This window comes from Takifugu rubripes, chromosome 1, assembly GCF_901000725.2.
Source record: "Takifugu rubripes chromosome 1, fTakRub1.2, whole genome shotgun sequence".
NCBI lineage: Eukaryota > Metazoa > Chordata > Actinopteri > Tetraodontiformes > Tetraodontidae > Takifugu > Takifugu rubripes.
Genome location: NC_042285.1, coordinates 10,528,453 through 10,548,044, shown reverse-complemented (window position 1 = coordinate 10,548,044; position 19,592 = coordinate 10,528,453). Strand labels below are relative to the sequence as shown.

General features: G+C 43.0%; 1 protein-coding gene across 1 annotated transcript in view; it reads left to right on the top strand.

The window, feature by feature from the left end:
* Nucleotides 1-263: 263 nt before the first annotated feature.
* The window catches only part of fam20cb (FAM20C golgi associated secretory pathway kinase b), a 32,213-nt gene continuing 12,884 nt past the window's right edge, over nt 264-19,592 (top strand). Inside the window, 3 exon segments of the mRNA NM_001280087.1 lie at nt 264-775; nt 918-1,093; nt 3,316-3,394. Of these exon segments, the coding sequence (NP_001267016.1) occupies nt 264-775; nt 918-1,093; nt 3,316-3,394 (767 nt within the window).

The following is a 19,592-nucleotide window of genomic DNA, read 5'->3' as shown; positions in this document are numbered from 1 at the left end:
CGCTTGCGGATGGTTTTCGCTTTTTTTTTTTTTTTTTTTTGCGCTTTTGACTCTTCTCCGGGACAGCCGCGCAAATAAACAGCTCTGGCTGAACACTGTATTACTTACTCAAAACGGCAAGTGAAGATGGCTCCTACGTGTTTAATGTTTATTTCATTAGATTGGCGTCCAGTCTGATCAATATCATCAGCGATGTAGTCAGCTTATTCATCTGCGTGCTGATCATTTGCAGTAAATATTCCTATCTGCTCCGAAGGGAGACCATGAAGATGATCTTCCTGCGCAAATTCCGCTTTTTGATCCTCATGGTTTTCCTCATTGCATGCTCGATGCACATAATGATAGACTTGTTACCGAAGCTGGAGAGGCAGGGCAGCAGCGGCTGCTCCTGCTCGCACACGCCGGACGAGAATCCACAGAGCTGGGGCAAACAGAGCCGACCCAACAAGCACACCCTGCGGATCCTCCAGGACTTCAGCAACGAGCCCAGTTCAAACGGTTCCTCCCACTCCCTGGAGAGAGTCGCGGTTCCAGGAGACAAAACCCAGGCGCTGAGCGGGACGGAGCATCACGGCCAGCGTGGGGAAAAGAAAAGACAATTCATCCAAGACGCAGCGGTGACCAAGAAAATACCGGTGAAGGGGTCAAAGTTGTCGGCCCTCTTTGACCATCCCTTGTACAAAAGAGCCTTGCCTCCTCTGTCAGATGAGGACACACTCTTTAACGTCAACACAGACATCCGATTTGACCCCAAAGCAGCAGAGGATCAGGGATGGTAAAGTCTTTAAAAACTATTACTCAATATGTTATAATTTAGGGAGATTTACAGGCTCAGCTCTGCTCAATCATGTTACAGCAAGTCTACCATGTGTTTAATAGCCTGTCATAACCTCTCTCTTGCTGATTTGCCCACCCAGGAATACTGAAGGGACCGTAGATGAGTTCAGCCCGACGGGGGAGCTGACAGCAGAATCCTACCCCAACTGGCTCCGCTTCCACATTGGGATTAACCGATATGAGCTGTATTCCAGACACAACCCAGTCATCGATGCCCTGCTGAAGGACCTGATCACTCAGAAGATCACCAGCGTAGGTGAGTCAGACGTGAAGTGTTTCAGAGCAGCGGTCACATCTGCGACTCAAGTGGAGTTTGTTTATTTGATCTTGAAGGTTAAACTGTGAAACTAAAGGTATCAAAACATCAAAAAAAAAAAAGAGAAGCCTGTCGTCTAAAGCCTGAAACAGGTTATTTAGTTTGATGAAAAGCTAACCTGGCAACCCAGGCTGGTATCAGGTGACATGGAAAGTTCGGAATTCCACTCAACCTGTAGTCATATAGCAGGGTGAGAGTACAGGAACAACCAGGCGTTTGCGTCAGCGTGCAGAGCTGAATGAGCAGGAGTGGTGGCTGTACAAGTTTGCCCACAAACGGAGAATACATTTCACAACACCTGATGTCACAATCTCACCCGGTGGCTTTTTTATTTGATTGACAAGTGCACTGTAAATCTACCTTTCAATCGAAAGCAACAACTCCTTTTTTAAGTGGATGCCTGAAAGAGACCATAATCCACATGGGGTCAGTTATAGGAACCCAGTTTCTGCTTTTTTCTTCTTCTCTGTGGCAGCTTGTCTTTCTACTTGGCTCTGTCCAGCTCCCACATTCCAGGAGTGCTAGCTGACTCGAGGTCTCCCGTGCTTGTGCTCATCGTTCAAAAGCAGATTCCATGTTAGTCTGCCAATGACAAAACTGTAACTGGCCCTCAGCAAAGATTAAATACTTATTTTAGGAGTGGGATTAGCTGTCTCCAGAACTAGCATCCCTGCTCCTTCACAGAAGGAGGAATTCAGGGCTTGTTTTTCTACTCCAGATGTTCTCTTATTTTTGTCTGATTCTCTCCCTCTTTTGTGCTTTTCGTGTCTCTCGTGCAGGGCAGAGTAAGCAGTCCCCGGCGTCATGAGTGAGCTAAATACATGGTGGCTCTGTAATTACAGAGCCTTAACAGAGGCCTGGGGCAGAATACCAATATGAGCCAAATGCAGTCACTTATTATCTAGACTTAAAGATAGGAGCACTTGGATCTATTATACGCTAGAAACTCTATCAAGCAGTATTTATCAATGAAGACAGCAGGCAAAAGTTGTAAATGCAAGTTCCAGACAATGCGAGCTTGTAATATATGGCTCCAACTAAAATTGGGGTAAACAGGTTACCCGCATAACATCTCAAGAAAAAAAGTTGTTTTTGTTTTGATTCTATTCTGAACACTTCCCTCCTTAAAAGCGCCATGTCAGCATGAGGGGTTGTTTTTCGTTGGGGGGGTCCTCCAAATCACGGCTCTCAATGGATCATTTTAAGAAGAACACACAGCAGCTGTTTGGCTCTGTCATAAGGGGGATTTATGATTTTTTTTTTCTTGCAAGTTCTGAGACCAGCGCTGAGATCAGACTCACAACATCCCTGCACACTGTTCTGGGAGGGAAAGCTGAGGAAGATACCAGGATAGAGAAATATATAGACTGAAATAAGAAAACAAAACAGCATACAAATATGAATATTTTTAATGAATGAAATTAATTTTGAAAGACTCTATAGTTGTATAGTTACAAATGTCAAGGGCAAGAAAGAGCAGGATGTTTTCTGGCACATTTACCTTTAATATTAAGAGTATTGCTGGTTTGGAATGTTCTCTTTTATGTGCAATATTACACTTTTCTTTCCAACAATGATGACTTCTCTGGAGAATATTCAGGATTTAAATACCACCAAGGTTTAAAGTCTACAAATCAGGTGGTGTTTTGTTGGAAATTAATCTTTATAAATGAAGCTCCATTCATCAGAATTTAGACTGAAAAGCTAGAACCAAAAGTTAAAAAAAAGGGTTTTCATCAAAAGGTGTGAACGCGACGAGGCTAAACAGAATGCATCCATGACAACATCAGAGAGAGTGCACATCGTAAATCCCACTGAGGCGTTTGTGATTTGTGATTCTGGCCCCCATAAATCAAACTGACACGTCTTGGCTAAACAATAAACACCTGACTGTTTCCTGAGAGCAGAGATGTTGAACAGGAAAGGGAGAGGCGAATGTCTTCCCTTTACCACAGAAATAGAGAACTGACTGGCTCCTCTTCCTCCCTGTCAGCTGTATTGAGCCTTTTTGGCTATTTCACATCACACCCTTGTAGGTCTGGACATCAAAACAACATTTGAGGCCCATTTTCACTCACAGGGCGAGTCTGCTGAAATAGTAATAGTTGCTTTAAGTTAATAAATGCATGTAGTAACGTGGTTTTGTCTGTTCCCCTCAACAGCGATGAAGTCTGGAGGCACCCAACTCAAGCTCATCATGACGTTTCAGAACTACGGCCAGGCTCTGTTTAAACCCATGAAGTGAGTCATTTTGCGTGTTGTCTGCTGCTGTTTAACTGTCAGAGCTGGTCTGTAAGAACTTTATAAGAACTATTTTCTACTTATCCTCTTCTCAACTTCAGTCTTATTTTCCAGTTATCCTCTCATGTCTGATCACATGACTGTCACTTCTGTACAGCCTTGTTATTTGATTTAGGGCCCACATAATTCTGCTGTGTCAGAGCCAAATGTTGAGTGGGCATCTCGTCACGTAAGCCTGCCTGGTGCCGTCTCATCCCTTAACAGCCACCTTAGTGTTGCGCTACCCTCAGGCATCACTGGCTGTTATTAAACCACTGACTCATCAGTTTTTCTGTGATTTCATAATATTAAACATATATTAGTTGGTGTCAAAGGGTTTAAACACAGAGCTTTTTAACCATATAGTTGTGTTGGCCTATAGTAAAGATGTAGAGGTGGTGAAGGATGGTGGTAATGTTTTAGTTGAGCTCATAGTTCTTCCCCTTAATATAGAAGTAATATTCACATTAAGCATTCTGGTGAATCCCGTGTTGTTTTCACGGTGAGGCCAAGACATTTAACATGAGAGCCAGTAAAATCCTTCTGGAGTCAGGCAAATTAGTGCTGTTAAGCTCAAAAAGCACAATTCACATTTTCTGCGCATACATACTGTATACATGCATATTGTCATGGAAACCAAAAAGTGAAGCAAAGCACTTTGAACGCCCTCCTGTGTTGGGCTGCAGTATAGCTCATAAGTCCTGTACCTCTGTCAAGTGTAAATGAACAAACAAAAACATGTAAACCATTTAAATATATTTTATTTGATAGAAGCAATTTCAGTTGTGCGCTCACAGAGCAGTCACAGTCCTGAAATGCCATCAGTGGAAGTAATATTGATCGGTTCACTACAAGCACAGTGTCCTGCTGGGGAAACCATGGATACAGGCGTTCATGTCCATCTGCTCCAACAGCCTTGTAGACTATCCACACCCCCTCATGGTAATAAGCAAAGGACAATGTGTCCTGCCAAATCACCAAAACTGCTCAGAAATGAAACGTTACGATGAAGTTAAAGTGTCAAACTGGCCTCAAAAGTCTCTCGAGATGGACAAAACGTAAAGATCGCCATCGCCAGCAAACATCTCCACCATTAAAGAGTTTAGACTTTAGACTCTGTTCATTATACCTTTTCAGGATCCACACAGAAATAAAAATTCTGAACATTTTATTTAGCCCTGACATCAGAGGCATATAGCCATAAAAAGCTATATCTATCTCTCCATAGGGAGAGTGCCTTTACATACTGCGAAGGTTTCATTTTCCTCTCGTCCCTACCTTTTTAGAGTCCCACACACAATTGCAGAGAATTTTTTTTTATTTTTATCTAACTGTTCAGGCATTGTTCCTCCCTTCAGCTCATTTTCAGATGCTGTGCCAGCAGTAGCAGCATGAAAGGACCAGAGGACTTGAGCATATCATTAGTACCTCATAAAAAGAGCTGAAGAGCAGTGAAAGCAAACTCTTTCCTTTCCCTTTGAACCCAAACTCTGCAAACCTTGTCATACACTTAACTAATAGTGCAGATAAAACTGCCTCCAAACTGCCTCACTGCTCCACTCTGAATAAATCAAATATTACCCAGTATCCTCTGCTAGATCCTGCGTATCGCTTGATTAATTCCCATTTCCTATGTTCACACTCACATATTTAGACTATAATACGTCCCAAGACGGGCACTCTCTGTTCATAATCCTCCGACTAATGTTGGATTTAAATGTCACCTATTATTTGTAATGGTGAGTGTAATTTAATTGCAGGTTAATCGTTTTTCAACTAAAAAAAACCTGTCTGCTCCCCATACATGTTAGCATGGAGGGGTTAGAGGTTAAGAGTGCTGATGGAAGGGAGCAAGATTTTTCCTTGAGAGGAAAAGCTATTTGGAGATGGTCATAATTACTGTTTCAATCGCGCGACACTAAGTCAGGCCAGATGCAACAAGCTTGAAATCATCCTGACAGGTGGAGAGAAGGAGCAATGAGGATGAAGTGAGAGAAGGAAAAGGATGAGTACGTGGGGAAGGACGACGGGGCGAGGGCTGGAGCTGAGGGGAGACGCGGGAGGTGGAAAGTGTTTTCAATGCATGCACTGGGTCAGAATCCGGAGATTATCTCGGTGGGCTGCCTTGAGTTAACTCAGAGGTGGAAATGTGAATTGACATTTAGTAAGGCAAACAGGAGGAGGCAGAATGGGATGTAAACCTGTTGCATGAGAGTTGTGGCTGTCGAAGCCACCATGATGTTTGATAATTCTGTTGAAGTATTCTTGCTTTAGTACGCTTGCCTTAAACAAAATAGGGCAAATCATTCTGGTGTGTGTGTGTGTGTGTGTGTGTGTGTGTGTGTGTAGGAACTTTAGATTGCAATCAAGCTTTGACAGAACTGTGCAGTCATCACGTTGATCTTTACCACTTCCGTCACAGAGGTCACCCATATTCACTGAACGTCATGGCCGACCTCTGAGAAATCTTTGGGTTTATTTCCATACAGTGCATCAAAGAAACACAGGCTGGGAGATCAAAGAGTTTTCCGGCCGTGCGCATCTGTTCTGCCCCCTTTACTCTAATGCAAATGTGCGTTAGGCAGCGTATGCGGGCATGAATGCACGCGGCGTCCCGCTAACAATGGACTCTCCAACCATCCATATCTGTGAAAACCTGCTCTCTGTGTTTACCCTCAGTATTCTCATCCTTCTCTGCTCGCAGTCTCCTCACATCTGTTTGTTTTCCTTTCTTGCAAGCTCTTTAATGAACAGTGCAGATGAAGAAATCCATTAACAGCTTTGCTGTATCGATCCTTCACGTATTCTCTCCGCTGCTTTTCCTCAGACAGTGAGTAAGGGATCGGGTATTCATTCAGAGCCTGTCGCGTGCTCACATACGTACTTTCACAGTTAATATGACGCACAGCAAATGTCACAGGCATCTTTGTTGAAACGCCACAAAAATGGCTTGCGGTACCTGCATGCTGTGATGTAACGAATCATCCCACTGAGGCCTCGTCTGCGGTGCCACTTTCCAGACATTTAATAAACCCATTCTTAACATGTCTGGTCTAATTTGGGGCTTTTGTTCTTGCGGCATTTGCTGTGAGGCCTTCCCGTCAGAGGAGTTTTTAATACTAAAGGTTCCAACATTGTTTTTGTTTTTTTATGAAAGCATAACACAGTGTGGTTCATAAAAACACATCAGGTCTCCCAAGAGATTGTTCCTAAAGCTTATTGTTCTCCAGACATCAGTGCTCCGGTGTGAAATTGGCAACCGTGTTACTGGAGATTTAATCTAGATATTATCAGTTGAAGTCAAGGTCTAAATACATCCGAGATCAGATTGATTGCGACAGGTTGCATTAACTCTTGACGCCTCAGTCTTGACTCTAATCTCTTTGATGCTTCTGTGGGGTACTCGCTGATCCCAGGCCAGTGAAGGAGCATTTAAAGTCCGGATTGGACGATTTACCATTTTAGTTGAGGAGCTAAATTACTTTGGCATTCAGAGCAGGGTGGTGCCTTCAAGTGTCTCTCCAGGTTAGTCATATTCCTCCCTCCTAATTTGTAGCCACAGGGCATCCCTCCATATTTCTCCATTGCAGTTTTCCGTTCTGCCCAATTGTAAATACAATTTCCACATCTGGCTGTTATTTGCAAAGCAAACACTGAAAAAAACCTCATGGTGATTTTATCACCTCTTTAAACAGAAGCATAAACAATCAACAAACAATTGCTCTGCAGTTGTTACATGTCGACAGCCATCTTGCCTCGACACATCGTAAAATACACTCATAGTGATCTCCTCTCAACTACTGACATCGAGTCTTTGCTTTATTTGGATCCCTGAAGTGTTTCTATTATTGTCAAATATATGATTGAAATTGTTATGATGATGCAACATGTGTAAAGCGAGGGTGTCTGTTTCTACTGCCATCGTCTGGTGGACTGCAGATGATCTGATGTAACAGACCGAAACAGCCTTGTGTAGTCAAGGTGACAGCTCAGAGTGGAGGTATGGAAAATAATGGGTAGTCTTCAAAACAGCACGTTTAAGTCTTTAAATCTTTCTAACCCCTTACTCGTGTGACTTTTGAAATCTTCATGTACTGTTTAGTGTTTGCATGCATCGTGGGGGCCGACAGGGACATTCGTTTCAAAGCTCTGGCATCTTCTCACAGCTCTGTGGTGTGTTAGGTCCCAGCCGTGGCCTCTTTTGAAATCTGCCAAAGGGCATTTGATTTTCATGTTGGTGCTGGCCCATCATAGATACAAAGCTCATTTGCTCAGGAGAGACAGTGTTTGACAACAAAATGTGGCGGAATGACTAATGATTGATGTAATGATGGTATTCCGTTCCTTCTCACTTCCACTTAATTGTATTGCTTGTCAATCAGAGGGCTGTTTGCTCAGGCACAAGCAGATCAATCCAGCGTCTCATTCCCTCTGCACATCCCACCACTGACTGATCTATAACTGTGATGAGCCAAGATTTTGATTGACACGCTGAGGCCTGTGAGGGAAACCCAATAATATCACTTCATTTGTGTCAGGAGCATATTGACAGTAATGCCGTGACAGCATGGAGGAAACGGCTGTGTTAAGTGTGAAATGTGAGCGGAAACTCTGCTGCGTATGCTTGTATCGTCGTGCCGCGTCGGTTGTGGGAGGTGTGAGATTTAAGGAGCTTTGTCTGGAGATGGGGAGGGCATGCCTCAACAAAAACCCTTGTCCTTGTTTCATGTTGTGCAGATTTGTTCTGGAACAAAGGGATGGCTCTGCACGCTTTTGGCCACAAAATGCATCAGAGGATCTGACCAACCTGTTTTTGAGCCCTCCTTTTTGGCCTTATATGCAAGTTTGTAGGTTTTTATGTTGGTCTGCTTGCTTATTTACTGGGCAGCGCTTGTATTTCCAAGGTCTGCTGTGCCTGTGCTTTGACTTTGAGTCATGAAATGCCTCAGGACAAGTCATTCAGAGCAGATATCTGCAGCTCTGTTTGGAAATAGAACCGATTCAATGCTGCACACTGGCAACACAGGAGAAGCAGAAAGTACAGAAGGTACGATTAACCCTAAAAATGCTGGGCACCCTCACCGCTGCAATGAACTATTTAGTGTTCAGCTTTCATGAACAATTCAAAATGTCAGAAATCCTTTCACACTTTTTCACTCGTTGGTTGTAAATTCCGATTGCGTTATTCATATAATGTCATTAAATGGCAACAAATCTGTCTCAAATTCCAAAGTAATGAACTTAAATGTCAACTAATTTGTTCACATTAAATGATTCAATGAAAGTGTCCCTCAGTTCAATTCAAATCTATCAGTGTTTATCAATATGTTTCTTATTGTTTGATGAGAGACGCAACAACAGTATATTTTGGATAAAACTGGTAGGACGTTCAGAAGTATCATGTATCAAAATATGCAGGTCATGCTTTGCCTTAAGGTTATCATCATAACCATTAACCTTTTTGATGTGGTGGTGGTTTTCGGGGGGGGGTTCATTTTGAGGGGGGTTTCCATGAGGGTGTGGGGTGTAAATATGTGGGTGGTGCAAAGAATGAATGCCCAGGACAACACATTGCGATGTGCGATTTTTTTCTTGATGTTGCATCTGATTGGTACATCTTAATTATTCCTGTGTTTTGTGATTTTGCACAATTCTTTTCTATATAAACTCAATTTACTGGTGTCCTTCTATACATACATAAACATATTCATAACATAATGCAAAACAGTCTGTATCTCTTAGCCACTGTTCTTCATGACGATAACATCCATCTAGACAGACCGTATGCAAATGCAAAACATTGAGCATGTTCTCCGCAGAACACTTGACCACCTTAATCTTTTTGTGCGTCTGACCCGCGGAAACATCTTTGTTCATGGTTGGGGCTGCAGAATAATGAATCCAAAATTACAGCCACTGTGAAATGTGAGATTTATCAGCACTTAAGGCTCTGTGCTGCACCCTGTTCCCTGCTTTGGCTGTCATAATCTTTCCACCAGGCTATCACTATTCATACTCAGATACACATTGTGGTGCTACCTGAGCATATCTTCAGTGATAGAACCAGGGTCACAGGCTCTTTCGGATATTACATCAGACAGACTCACCTGGGTGACCCAGCCTGGAGTGATCAGGCCCCACTGTGTGTCCAGGTAATGCACAATGCGATGCATCCCTTCTCAACCAGAGCCAACGTGAACCCCCTTTAGCAGCTTCCATGATGTTCTTCATGGCCTTCTACTGTTCTTGAAATTCATCCATCAAATATTCAGAGAGTACAGCTGGCTCCAGTAGCACCACAACTGGCCGGAGTGTTGAACCTGCAATGATATCCAGGGAGTTTAACTCCTTAAGTCCACCAGTAGTTGCCAGACCCTTGCTGTCTTCTTTGGGGGCTAGGGCATCTCGTCTGCTTGAGCAAAGGTGATGATGTGCTGGGAGGGATGTTGTTTCTTGCTGTTGATGCCTGTACTGCTACTGTCCCTGCAGCTTGGCGTTATGCCCGCCGAGTACAATGCTGCTTAAGCTCCTCCCAGCTACCAGTATAGGAACTGGGTAATCTTTTTCTAAAGATGTGGCACCAGGGTGATTGGGACTTTAAAGACTAGCAGCTAGTATGTTCTGGGAGCCATTGGGTCTATTCTGGCTCAGCTCCTGCTCCATCTAGTACTGGCGCTGTGTTGCACCACATTCGTTAAGCAGCTCATCTTGGTCTGGTGTATCTTCAACCCTGTTGGATTTTTGCAGAACTCGAAACATGTGCACTCGTAGTCCATTGAACAGAGCTGTCCATTGTCCCTGCTGTTCTTACCTCAATTTCCAGGTTGTCAGCCAGCCTTTTTCTGCCAGTCAATGGTGCTACCATGCTGGATTAGTACTGAGCTAAACCTTGTTGTGCAACCTGGACCTATCTTCAGTGATGTAACCAGGGTCTTGCACCAGACACCCTCACTTTGTCCTGGAAAAGAAATAAAACTATTCCCCCTGGAAAATGATTATGCTCAGATGAATAAGAATGACACACATTGACTAGCAATCATGCTCAAATCAAATTCATTGTACTGTAGCTGAATGTGGGCTGGCTTTAGAGTACAGCAGAGCAATATCTATGATCAAATAAACCCTTATGGGTAAGTATTCCAACCCTCTTCTAATCTACCCTGCAGAGACTTTGTCCTCACTGGTGCACCATGATGAGCACAGCCAACCTGAAGTTCTTCCTAACTGCCAGAATGTGTGCATTCCCAGTACAGCATTGTTGTCTGATTTTGTTCCTGATGACGTCTGTGGCAGAAAAATGTTGCTTATCTGATTCCAGAGAAAAGGAAGACAAAGCTACCTCGTTGCCAGCGGGAGCTCTTAAGATAGAGTGCATGTGTTTCAGCGCACACTGGTCAGAGATGACCTACATGGGAAGGCTTTTTAGTCCATCTACTTAAAAAAAAAGAGAAAGAAACTACAAAATGAACCACTATCCCTGAACAAGGCAGAAATAAATAATTCTGGCTCCTCGAATGACTTTTATATTGTAACGGAAAAGTGGCAGAGGAGCTTTTTTATCAAAAAGGTGTTAAAATAGCGAAAGGATGTGAATTCATCCACTGTAAATAACCTGTTAATGTGTTAAAAATCAGGTGTGATTTTTTTTAAAAGCCATTTTTCATTTATTCAGCGTCAGTTTAAAAAAAGCATAATTACACTGATAGATGTTGTCATTCCTTCTTTTCTCTGCCTTTTTCCCTTCACTGTATTCTCTAAATACTCAACATCCAGTCACCTCCTGCCCTCCCTGGTGTTGCCGTGTTTCCACTACTGCCGCTTTGGATGCACAACAATTCATACTGTCACAGTGTTCGTGTTTCAATTGAGACAGATCATGGTCGTGTCGCTCCATGTGCATGCCTGTACAAATCTGCTCCACTCTGCACTGCTGCCAAATGTATGCAGGCCCAGCTGAGGGCTTCCAGCAGCAGTCTTGATGATATTATCACTCAACCGCACCCTTCAGGTAAATATTATCAGCGCTAATTTTGTGCCGACGGAACGATAATAGGGCTGCAGCCAGCAGAAATGACATGCCAACATTCAATCTGTATTTCAAAGCCTTAGTTAAATGCACATGTGTACGCGCATGTCTTCCTGGCCTGCCACAATTCTGCTTAATCCCAAGAAAAAAACAGTTTTATTGTTTTTTTGGTATTATTGTTGAAGAAATAATATAATAGCAGCTCAATTACGGGGCTTCAACTTTTGAGAAATGCAGTTCGATGTCCAGGCAACCGTGGGAAGCCAAGCTTTGATGCCATCTGTCATCCTGTCGCGTTGCTTTGAAGGATCTGCCAGTCAAAGGGAGGCTTCGCTCCCTGTCTGGATGGAGCGCACCTCAGCTGCTGATGCGACAGCTGCAGCAGGCATTCATTCATCTGGCCTGAACCCAACCCTCTGTGCTGCCTCTCTTTGGCATATTGGGACTAAATGGAAACACCAGCAAGTCAGGGTGAGAAATGCAGAGGGAATCAAATGGAACCTTTCACAGTGGCATGAAAAGCATTTTTTTTTTAAGATTTTGCTCTTTTTATGGCATGATCACACTCTGGCACTTTTTCCTGCAGATCTAATCCAAAATTAAATTGGATCCATGTTTGCGGGACTAAAAGCAAACCCGAAGTTAGAACCTAAAGTCATGTTGACTCACAGCTGGCCTGTTGAGTTGACAGAGGTTTGGAAACCTGACATGTTGTGAGCTTAAACTTGGCTACAGGCTACAGCCAAAGAGAAATAACTGTGTTTGTGCATCATTCTCGGCTGCATCCTGTTTGGGTATCATGCATCAGGCACACTTTGCACTTTTGCGTGTTGTCCTACATTCACTGACTTTGATGCTGTTCTATGACAGAGAAGATCAACTCACCCTCAAATCTTAAATGCAGGATGACTTTTATGTCATCGATACCCTGTTTTCTATACCACTTTGTACATACATTTAATGAGATTTAAACTTTGAATCAATATGCTTTTAAAAATATTTTATTCGTAATTAATAATCTGTTGCAGCTACCTGCTAAATTCTAAATGCCATATTTGTTCCTTAGATGATGATACTTATGGAAAGTTGCCAATTCCATACTGGCATGCCACAATTTCATCATTACTCTCTTCTTTAATGGAATAACAGGTTTTTCCTTTCACTATTTATGCTGGTGGATTTTTACATTTAAATGCGATGACACTAATAAGCACAATCTGTTTGTAGCTCGGCTCTCCGGAACAGAGCCGATCATTTAAAAGTCCTGGCAGACCAGTGTTGACAGAAGAAGATGAGACCTCAGAGACCGCCGCACTTTTTAGTAAAAGCATTCCCACCTATCTGGCACTGATCTTTAAGGAAACGGGCCCAAATCTGTCCCAATTTTTTGAAACACAACATATTCGGCCACGGAGAACTGACAGGAAGACATCAGAGCTTCACTTTTTAAATCTTCGGATGCCTGAAAAAAACAGCTGCTCGACGTTCTCCTTATAAAACACACAATATCTGTTCTGCCAAGGCAGCTGTCGTTTCACTGGACTGCTCGGCGTTTTATGGTGTAGTGCAGCTTCATTCTCTCCAGGTTCTTTCACAGCTCTTCCTCATTTCTGTCCTCACCTTCGCGTTGCAATAAAGCTTTCCATCTCTTCGTGTTGTCCCAACGGCAGAAACTGATCCCTTTTATAAGCTGTAGTTAGTGTCAGGGGAAACACCTTGGGGGGATCATTAGACTGTAATGAAGCAGGAGGAAAAAATACCATGTTCAGCCATTGCTCTCCAACGTTCCTGATTGTCAGCCTTAATTATAGCGCCACAAGGTCTTTTGGATGTTAGGGTTATTTTTGATGCGCTTATCTCATTTCTTTGGCGCGACCTCTACCTCGCACGCTCGGCAGATGGACACTTGGTCTAATTAGGCTTTTTATTCTGCATGAAGAGCGACTCTTTGAGACAGGGAACGTGGCGTTATGAAGCCGTGTTGTGATACGTAATTAGTAAACAGCAGCGTGCCGACCGAGGTTATGGTGGGAAAGATGTTGTGTCAAGCACAGCTGTCAGCACTCTGGCAATGGTATAGATGTGGATTAAACAACATCTGTTTTGTGCTGCTGCATTCTGTAAGAGCTTGATTAAAGCAATTCTTCCTTACAATGCACCATCGTGCATTTCCCCCCTGAGCTCCACCAGTGACATCAATTCCAGAGGAAGAGGAGGCTGCAGAAAAAACAAGTGATGCAACCATCCTTAGATGGAAGATTAAAAAGCCGTAACTTCCAAGTCCGGCACTGAGTTGCTGCCTCGCATGAATTCCAAAACAGTGCAAGATACTGTGTAGCAGTCAGCCCTTCTTTAATCTGTTTTTTCTTTTTCTATTTTTAATTACTGTTTCCTGGATTTGCTGAGTTTTTCCTCCCTGTTTTGTTGCCTAAGCCATAGAAACACATGCGTGAAACTAAAAACACCATCTATGCAGATAATACCATGCTGTTTATCGTAGCATTTTTGACCCAATTGTCACATTGTTTTTTGTCAGACTTTTCCACAGACTGTTGTTGCTACTGTAAAATATTAGCATACTAATGATTCTTCAAACAATCTACTTCAGTGAAAATGAAAAAAGCCAAAAGAGGAAAAATAACCAGGATTATTTGAATGTGGGAAGCATGTTTAGCCCTATACTGTCTCCCTGCTCCTACTGATTATTAATGTCAGTGGAGGGCGGATAGAGAACGGATAAAGAATAGACCATATGGTCGGTCTCACCAAAGGATTATGATTTGTTGTTATGCTCAAAAAAAGGAAAGAGAGGGAGGAAAAATTGACTTCAGCATTGTTGGGCCCAGCGAGGAGAAAGCAGCTTGGCAAAATGGCACGGATTAGCATGCTGTGAGAGGGAGCGCTGTCCTACTGACAATGTTGTGTTGTATTTCCAGTCCAGGGCAACGGACTGGAAGAGGGTGGGTGAGGAGGAGGAGGGGTCATTTATGATGTTTGTCCAGCGCTTATTCAAATATGAGCTTTGGAGTTAAACTTAGGGGGGAGGAGAGGGTGTGTGTCTCGTGTCACGTCACAACAGGGACTTTAACCTTTATTTCCATATGATCAAAAGAGGTCGATCCTCTCTTTCCAAGCAAAACACTTCTTTTTCTTATTAAGGGCAGAGTAAAAGCAGTTTGTGCTGCTGTGATCGCTGGATAAGCTGCAGTGGGGTGAAGCATCTTCCACACTGTGTATTTGATGTTTTTGACTGTTTTTATTTGATGGATTAATTGTGCTTGTGTGGACATTTGTAAAAGCTCTTTCTAGCTTATATTGCAGGCCTGGTTTTCCTCTGTTCTTCATTTTCATTGATCCAGCATGTGGGAACTGCTTTAAAGCTTGAATAAAAAGTGTACACCTCTCCTGTAATGCGTTTAAGCCGTGGGGATGATCTCACATCTCCCACGGTCAGAATCAGCTCATTAAAGCACCACCTTTTATCTTCCTTTTCTTCCTGCCCTCATTGTTTTTCTTGCTTTTTTTTCGTTCACATCCCTGCCTCTTTTGCAATCATCCCAAGGCCATTGCCAGTATTTTTTTCCTTCTCTTTTTTTTGTCCCCGTCACTCTTTTTCCCCATCACTCCTACTGTCCTCCGGCCACACCTCTCATTCTTCCATCTTGGGAGAATAGAAAGAGAGGGCAGGGCAGCGCTGTCGCTCCCCAAGACGCTGCCGCCACATCATTTTCTCTTGATTTGATTTGAGGGATCCACTCACTTGCCGTTGCCGCCTTTCCCTCCTCTCTTGCGACTTCCTGTTTTTCTGCTCACGTTCCCGGAAAAATCTAAATCTGTCATTTATCCCCCCCCCCAAGAAAAACTAGTTTTCTGCTTCTCTTGAATTATTTTTCAAACAGCTCTCATAAATGCTTAACAAGGTCAGTTTGGGATTTCCAGCAGCATCCATCCTTTGTGTTTGTCTCGTGCCTGCGGGGTTTACAAAAGCAAGCCTGGAAGGTTGGAGTCGTACGCAGGCTTTCACTTTTATTTACTGTTGTTACGTAGGAGAATGACTCATGATGTGAGGTGGACCTCTTCAAGTTTATTGGTGTGTTTTATTTGTTAAATCTGCTGGATGTTATCCTCGTTCCACCTGTTTACTTCAGCAACATTGCGCATACAACAGAAATGATGGACTGACCGAGAGGCATGATGGTTTGAATTAAACTGGGAATGAAGGCAAGTGTGGTACAGCACACTGTAACACCACAGAACACACACACACACACACACACACACATATATATACAGTATAGGGACAAAACAATGAACTTCTGCTATACCTCTGCATCCTTTGCTCAGTGTCTTCCCTCCCATCATCCGCTCCCTTGCCAGTAGCAGTCCCAGTGGCTCCAGGTTTTCTCTCTGTGCATTGGTGGTGTATTTTTAGGCACTGAGCCCTGTTTTCTGTCTGCTTATCAACAGCCACTGTGTGCCCCACCCACCAATTTAGCAGACACGGCACTGAGTTTTAGGGCACCACAGGCTGTGGCTGCAGTCGCTCACAGCCAACCAGACCTTCATGCCTGTCCTCCCCCCTTCTCATTTGATTTGTGTCCCACTGATCCGGCTCAGCCCTTGTTATTGTTTTATTTCTATATTCAGAGCAAATCTGAGGGGTTTTTATCTAGTAAGTCCAGCGGAAAAGACACCATCCTAAACGTTCTGCTCCTCTGCCACTATCACGCTTTAGCTCTGAGGCGTGAACTGCGTTCCACAGAGATTTATATGTCATAAATCCCTCGCCTCCTGAAATCACATCAGCACGCATGTTTTGTGCAATCTCAGTGTTTGCCCTTTTGCAACAGCGTGTGAGGCAAACGCACAAACGGGCGAGGTAGACTATACAAACAACCATAATTGTCTTTGCTATAAATTTGAACCCAGACGTGAATTTGGGAATTTCTCTTCTGTAATTGCTCACGTAGTTTGTGGCGAATGTCGAGACAGGAGACGCACCTTTCATGTGTGGGAAGGGTGGGTTGTTGGTGATTGTAGGCCAGAGTTGATGATAGTTGTGGCGTGGTTAAAGGAAATTGAGCCGAACAGCCCACAGGTCCTGGAGGCCAACTCCCTGGGCTGCTCCTGCTGGAGTTAGTGGAACACCATTAATGGATACAGGAATGGTTTATTCTCTCATGTCTAATTTAGCTCCACTTTGTGAGGCCTTTTGAATGAAGTGAGGCTCTACATTAAAAGAAGGTCCTTTTATCCCATCCTATCATCACTAATGCCTAGGTGAATTCTGCTCTGACAAATTAGACTCCACATCTTAAAGGGAAGAATATTTTCACTTCAATATTAAAAGATAGCAACATCTATAATTACACCTCTGGGATTGTTTGATGTATTTAGGTGTGTTTGGTTGTTTTTCCCTCTTTCTTTTTAACTGAGACTCAAATGGGATGACTAAAGCCTCACACAGACAGTAGATTCAGGTTCGTGGTGATTAAAAGAAATCCCCTTTAGTTTATGAATTACCTCTCGTAACAAATCACTGCCCTTTCCATCAACAGCATCAGAGTAATTTCTTTGTCTTTCAAGTCCAAAGACAGGAAACAAGGAAAATCCATTAACTCAATGGGTTTTAGCAGCCCAACACACACATGCACACACACACTGTACTTACATGAGAGTGCAGTTATGCCCTGTGGGCCAACATGACAGGAGCAGCGGAAATGGCTGCACATTAACGGCAGCTTTGATTACTCTCCCGTCAGTAATGCAGCGAACATGAAAGACAAGAATTGGAGAGGGATGACTTCAGCCCCAATCACATACAATCCGACAGCGTCTCAGCGTAGTCGAGCCATTTGGAGGTAACAGAAAGGCTTGGAGAGCACATATGCACATTATTCACTCCCTGAACACCTCTCATCTGTACACTCAGATGATTATTTTGCAGAGCTCTTTGCAGACCCAGTGATCTAATCTCTGCCCTTCTTCTACCGTGGACATGCTGGGTGTGGCAATTGCACAACCTGTTCTAAGTCTTCCCGTAAACTTACAAAGATAAAGAATAGACCGTCTGTTCATTGTGTGTTCACCGCTGCATGTGTAGGCTCACATAAGACTCTCTGTTATGTCAACAGATTTGAGGAAGAGAGAAAACAGAGAGATTTTTCTATCCTTTTCCTCCAAAACTGCACAAAAAACACTAATTTAAAGGTAAATACATGTTCACTTGTGGCCTATGAATGTTTTGTGTCTTATCATGTTAAGAGCTAATTTAGTGATGCGCTACAGAGAAATAAAACAATAATTAAGATATGATTAAAAGTTAAAAGACAAAGAATTACTTATTTATTTTTCTTGCTCTCAATAACTTTCTCACTTTGCATTCAGTTCTATCCAGTGAGATTGGGGGAGTTATTCTTCCAACTTTTTATACCTCCTGATTAGCTGTGTTTACCATCCCATCACAAAAGGCAAGAACACATGTTACTTACTCAGACTGTGTCTGAACTTTAGCTCAAGTGTCACCAATGACAGCCACAGTGAACAAGAACATGCTGTTCGTCCTCTAAATGAGACTCTGTAATTCAACCAATTTGGCACATGAAAAGTTCTGGAGTCCTGAGAAGCAGGAGCAAAAACTGTTTTCCAGAGGGACAAAGCTGTTAATTAGACTTTAATTATCTAGGATAAAAATGCAAATCCATATGCCAAAGATTGGCCTCTCTGTAGTACCAGTATGTATCTGTTCATATAGTCTTAGTACAGCATGTATATACAGTATAAGCACTGCGTGTACTGCAGCCAGGAACATCCACATCCTTGTCTGTTTACATCCATATGCTCAGCATTTGATTCAGCCCTTCACCATCTCTCCTCTTCAGTCCCACAAATGAATGGCAGACTCCCCTCAGCATTCCTCCTCTGCGTCTGGGAGTTCATTCAGTGTCAGTGTTGGCCATATTGCCTGCAGTCTGTACAATGGCGACATATGTCCACGAGACCTGCCTGCCTCCGCCGGAAAGGAATCCGCTCTCAACAGAAACATCGCCGCCATTCTCCTCTCCTTTCAAACCGTCTTCATAATTCTATTAGTGCCTCCTATTCAGGAGTGGCCTGATAAGTCTGCAGGACAATGAGCGGCACGATGGAGGGGGTTCTTCTGGGGGTTGGATGGCGCTGGCCTGTGTGATGTTTGAGAGAGCCGCGGTTTTGTTCTCAGCAGTGTAGCCCGTGCTGCTGATACATTAAGCTGCCGCCTATCAGCTCTGAGAGGCACTTGATAAGCTGGGAAAACGCTTGCGTCTCTGCTGCCCCTTTCATGCTCTGGGTCTGATGCAACCAATGGGCCGATGTATTGTCTTACATGTGTGTCTTTATGATTAGTACAGTATTAAACGTTAATGAAATGAGCAAACAGCCGCTGCAAATACTGTACAGAAGCACATGCTGCATCTAAGAATGGATAGAGTGACTGGGCCCCTTGCTCAAATAAAGATTAATATGACTGACTGAGTGTGTATTGATGCCATTGAACTGTGTCAAACATGGCCATAATCTGGATTTAGCAGTCTCTGGCATGAATATAATCTGACTGAGTCATCACTATTTGAGGTTATGTCTAGACTAGATCTGCTGGCAGCATATGATACATAAGTTCAGTTGTTTAGTGAAGTAAAACCCTCAAATGTCACACTTGAATAATAACAACAGTCCAATGTAGATAATTTACTTCTCTCAAAGTAAAAATCCCCATTTAAAACTTTGTTTAAAACCGTACAAATGTAGTTGTTGTCATTTTTCATAAATTTCTCGTGACTGGGTTGTACTGTTGAATTATATATTAATGAAAACACATTTCTTAATTAAAACTGCAGGGTTCCAACCTAACACAGTCTGCAATTTCACTAAATGTAAATACACTGGGGTTAGTTTAACCCCATAATTTAATCAAATGGCCTGAACATTTTCTGCCAAGAAAAAATGTGCTTTAAAATCTCTAAAGCGCAGTACTTGAGTACATTCCATCAAAGAGTGTGTTAGTGTCGTATGAGATGAAGAATCATGTTTGAGATAGTGTCGAGAAAATGCAGTTGCTTCTCTTTGCTGTCCCGTTTGATAAAAAATGCATTTTAA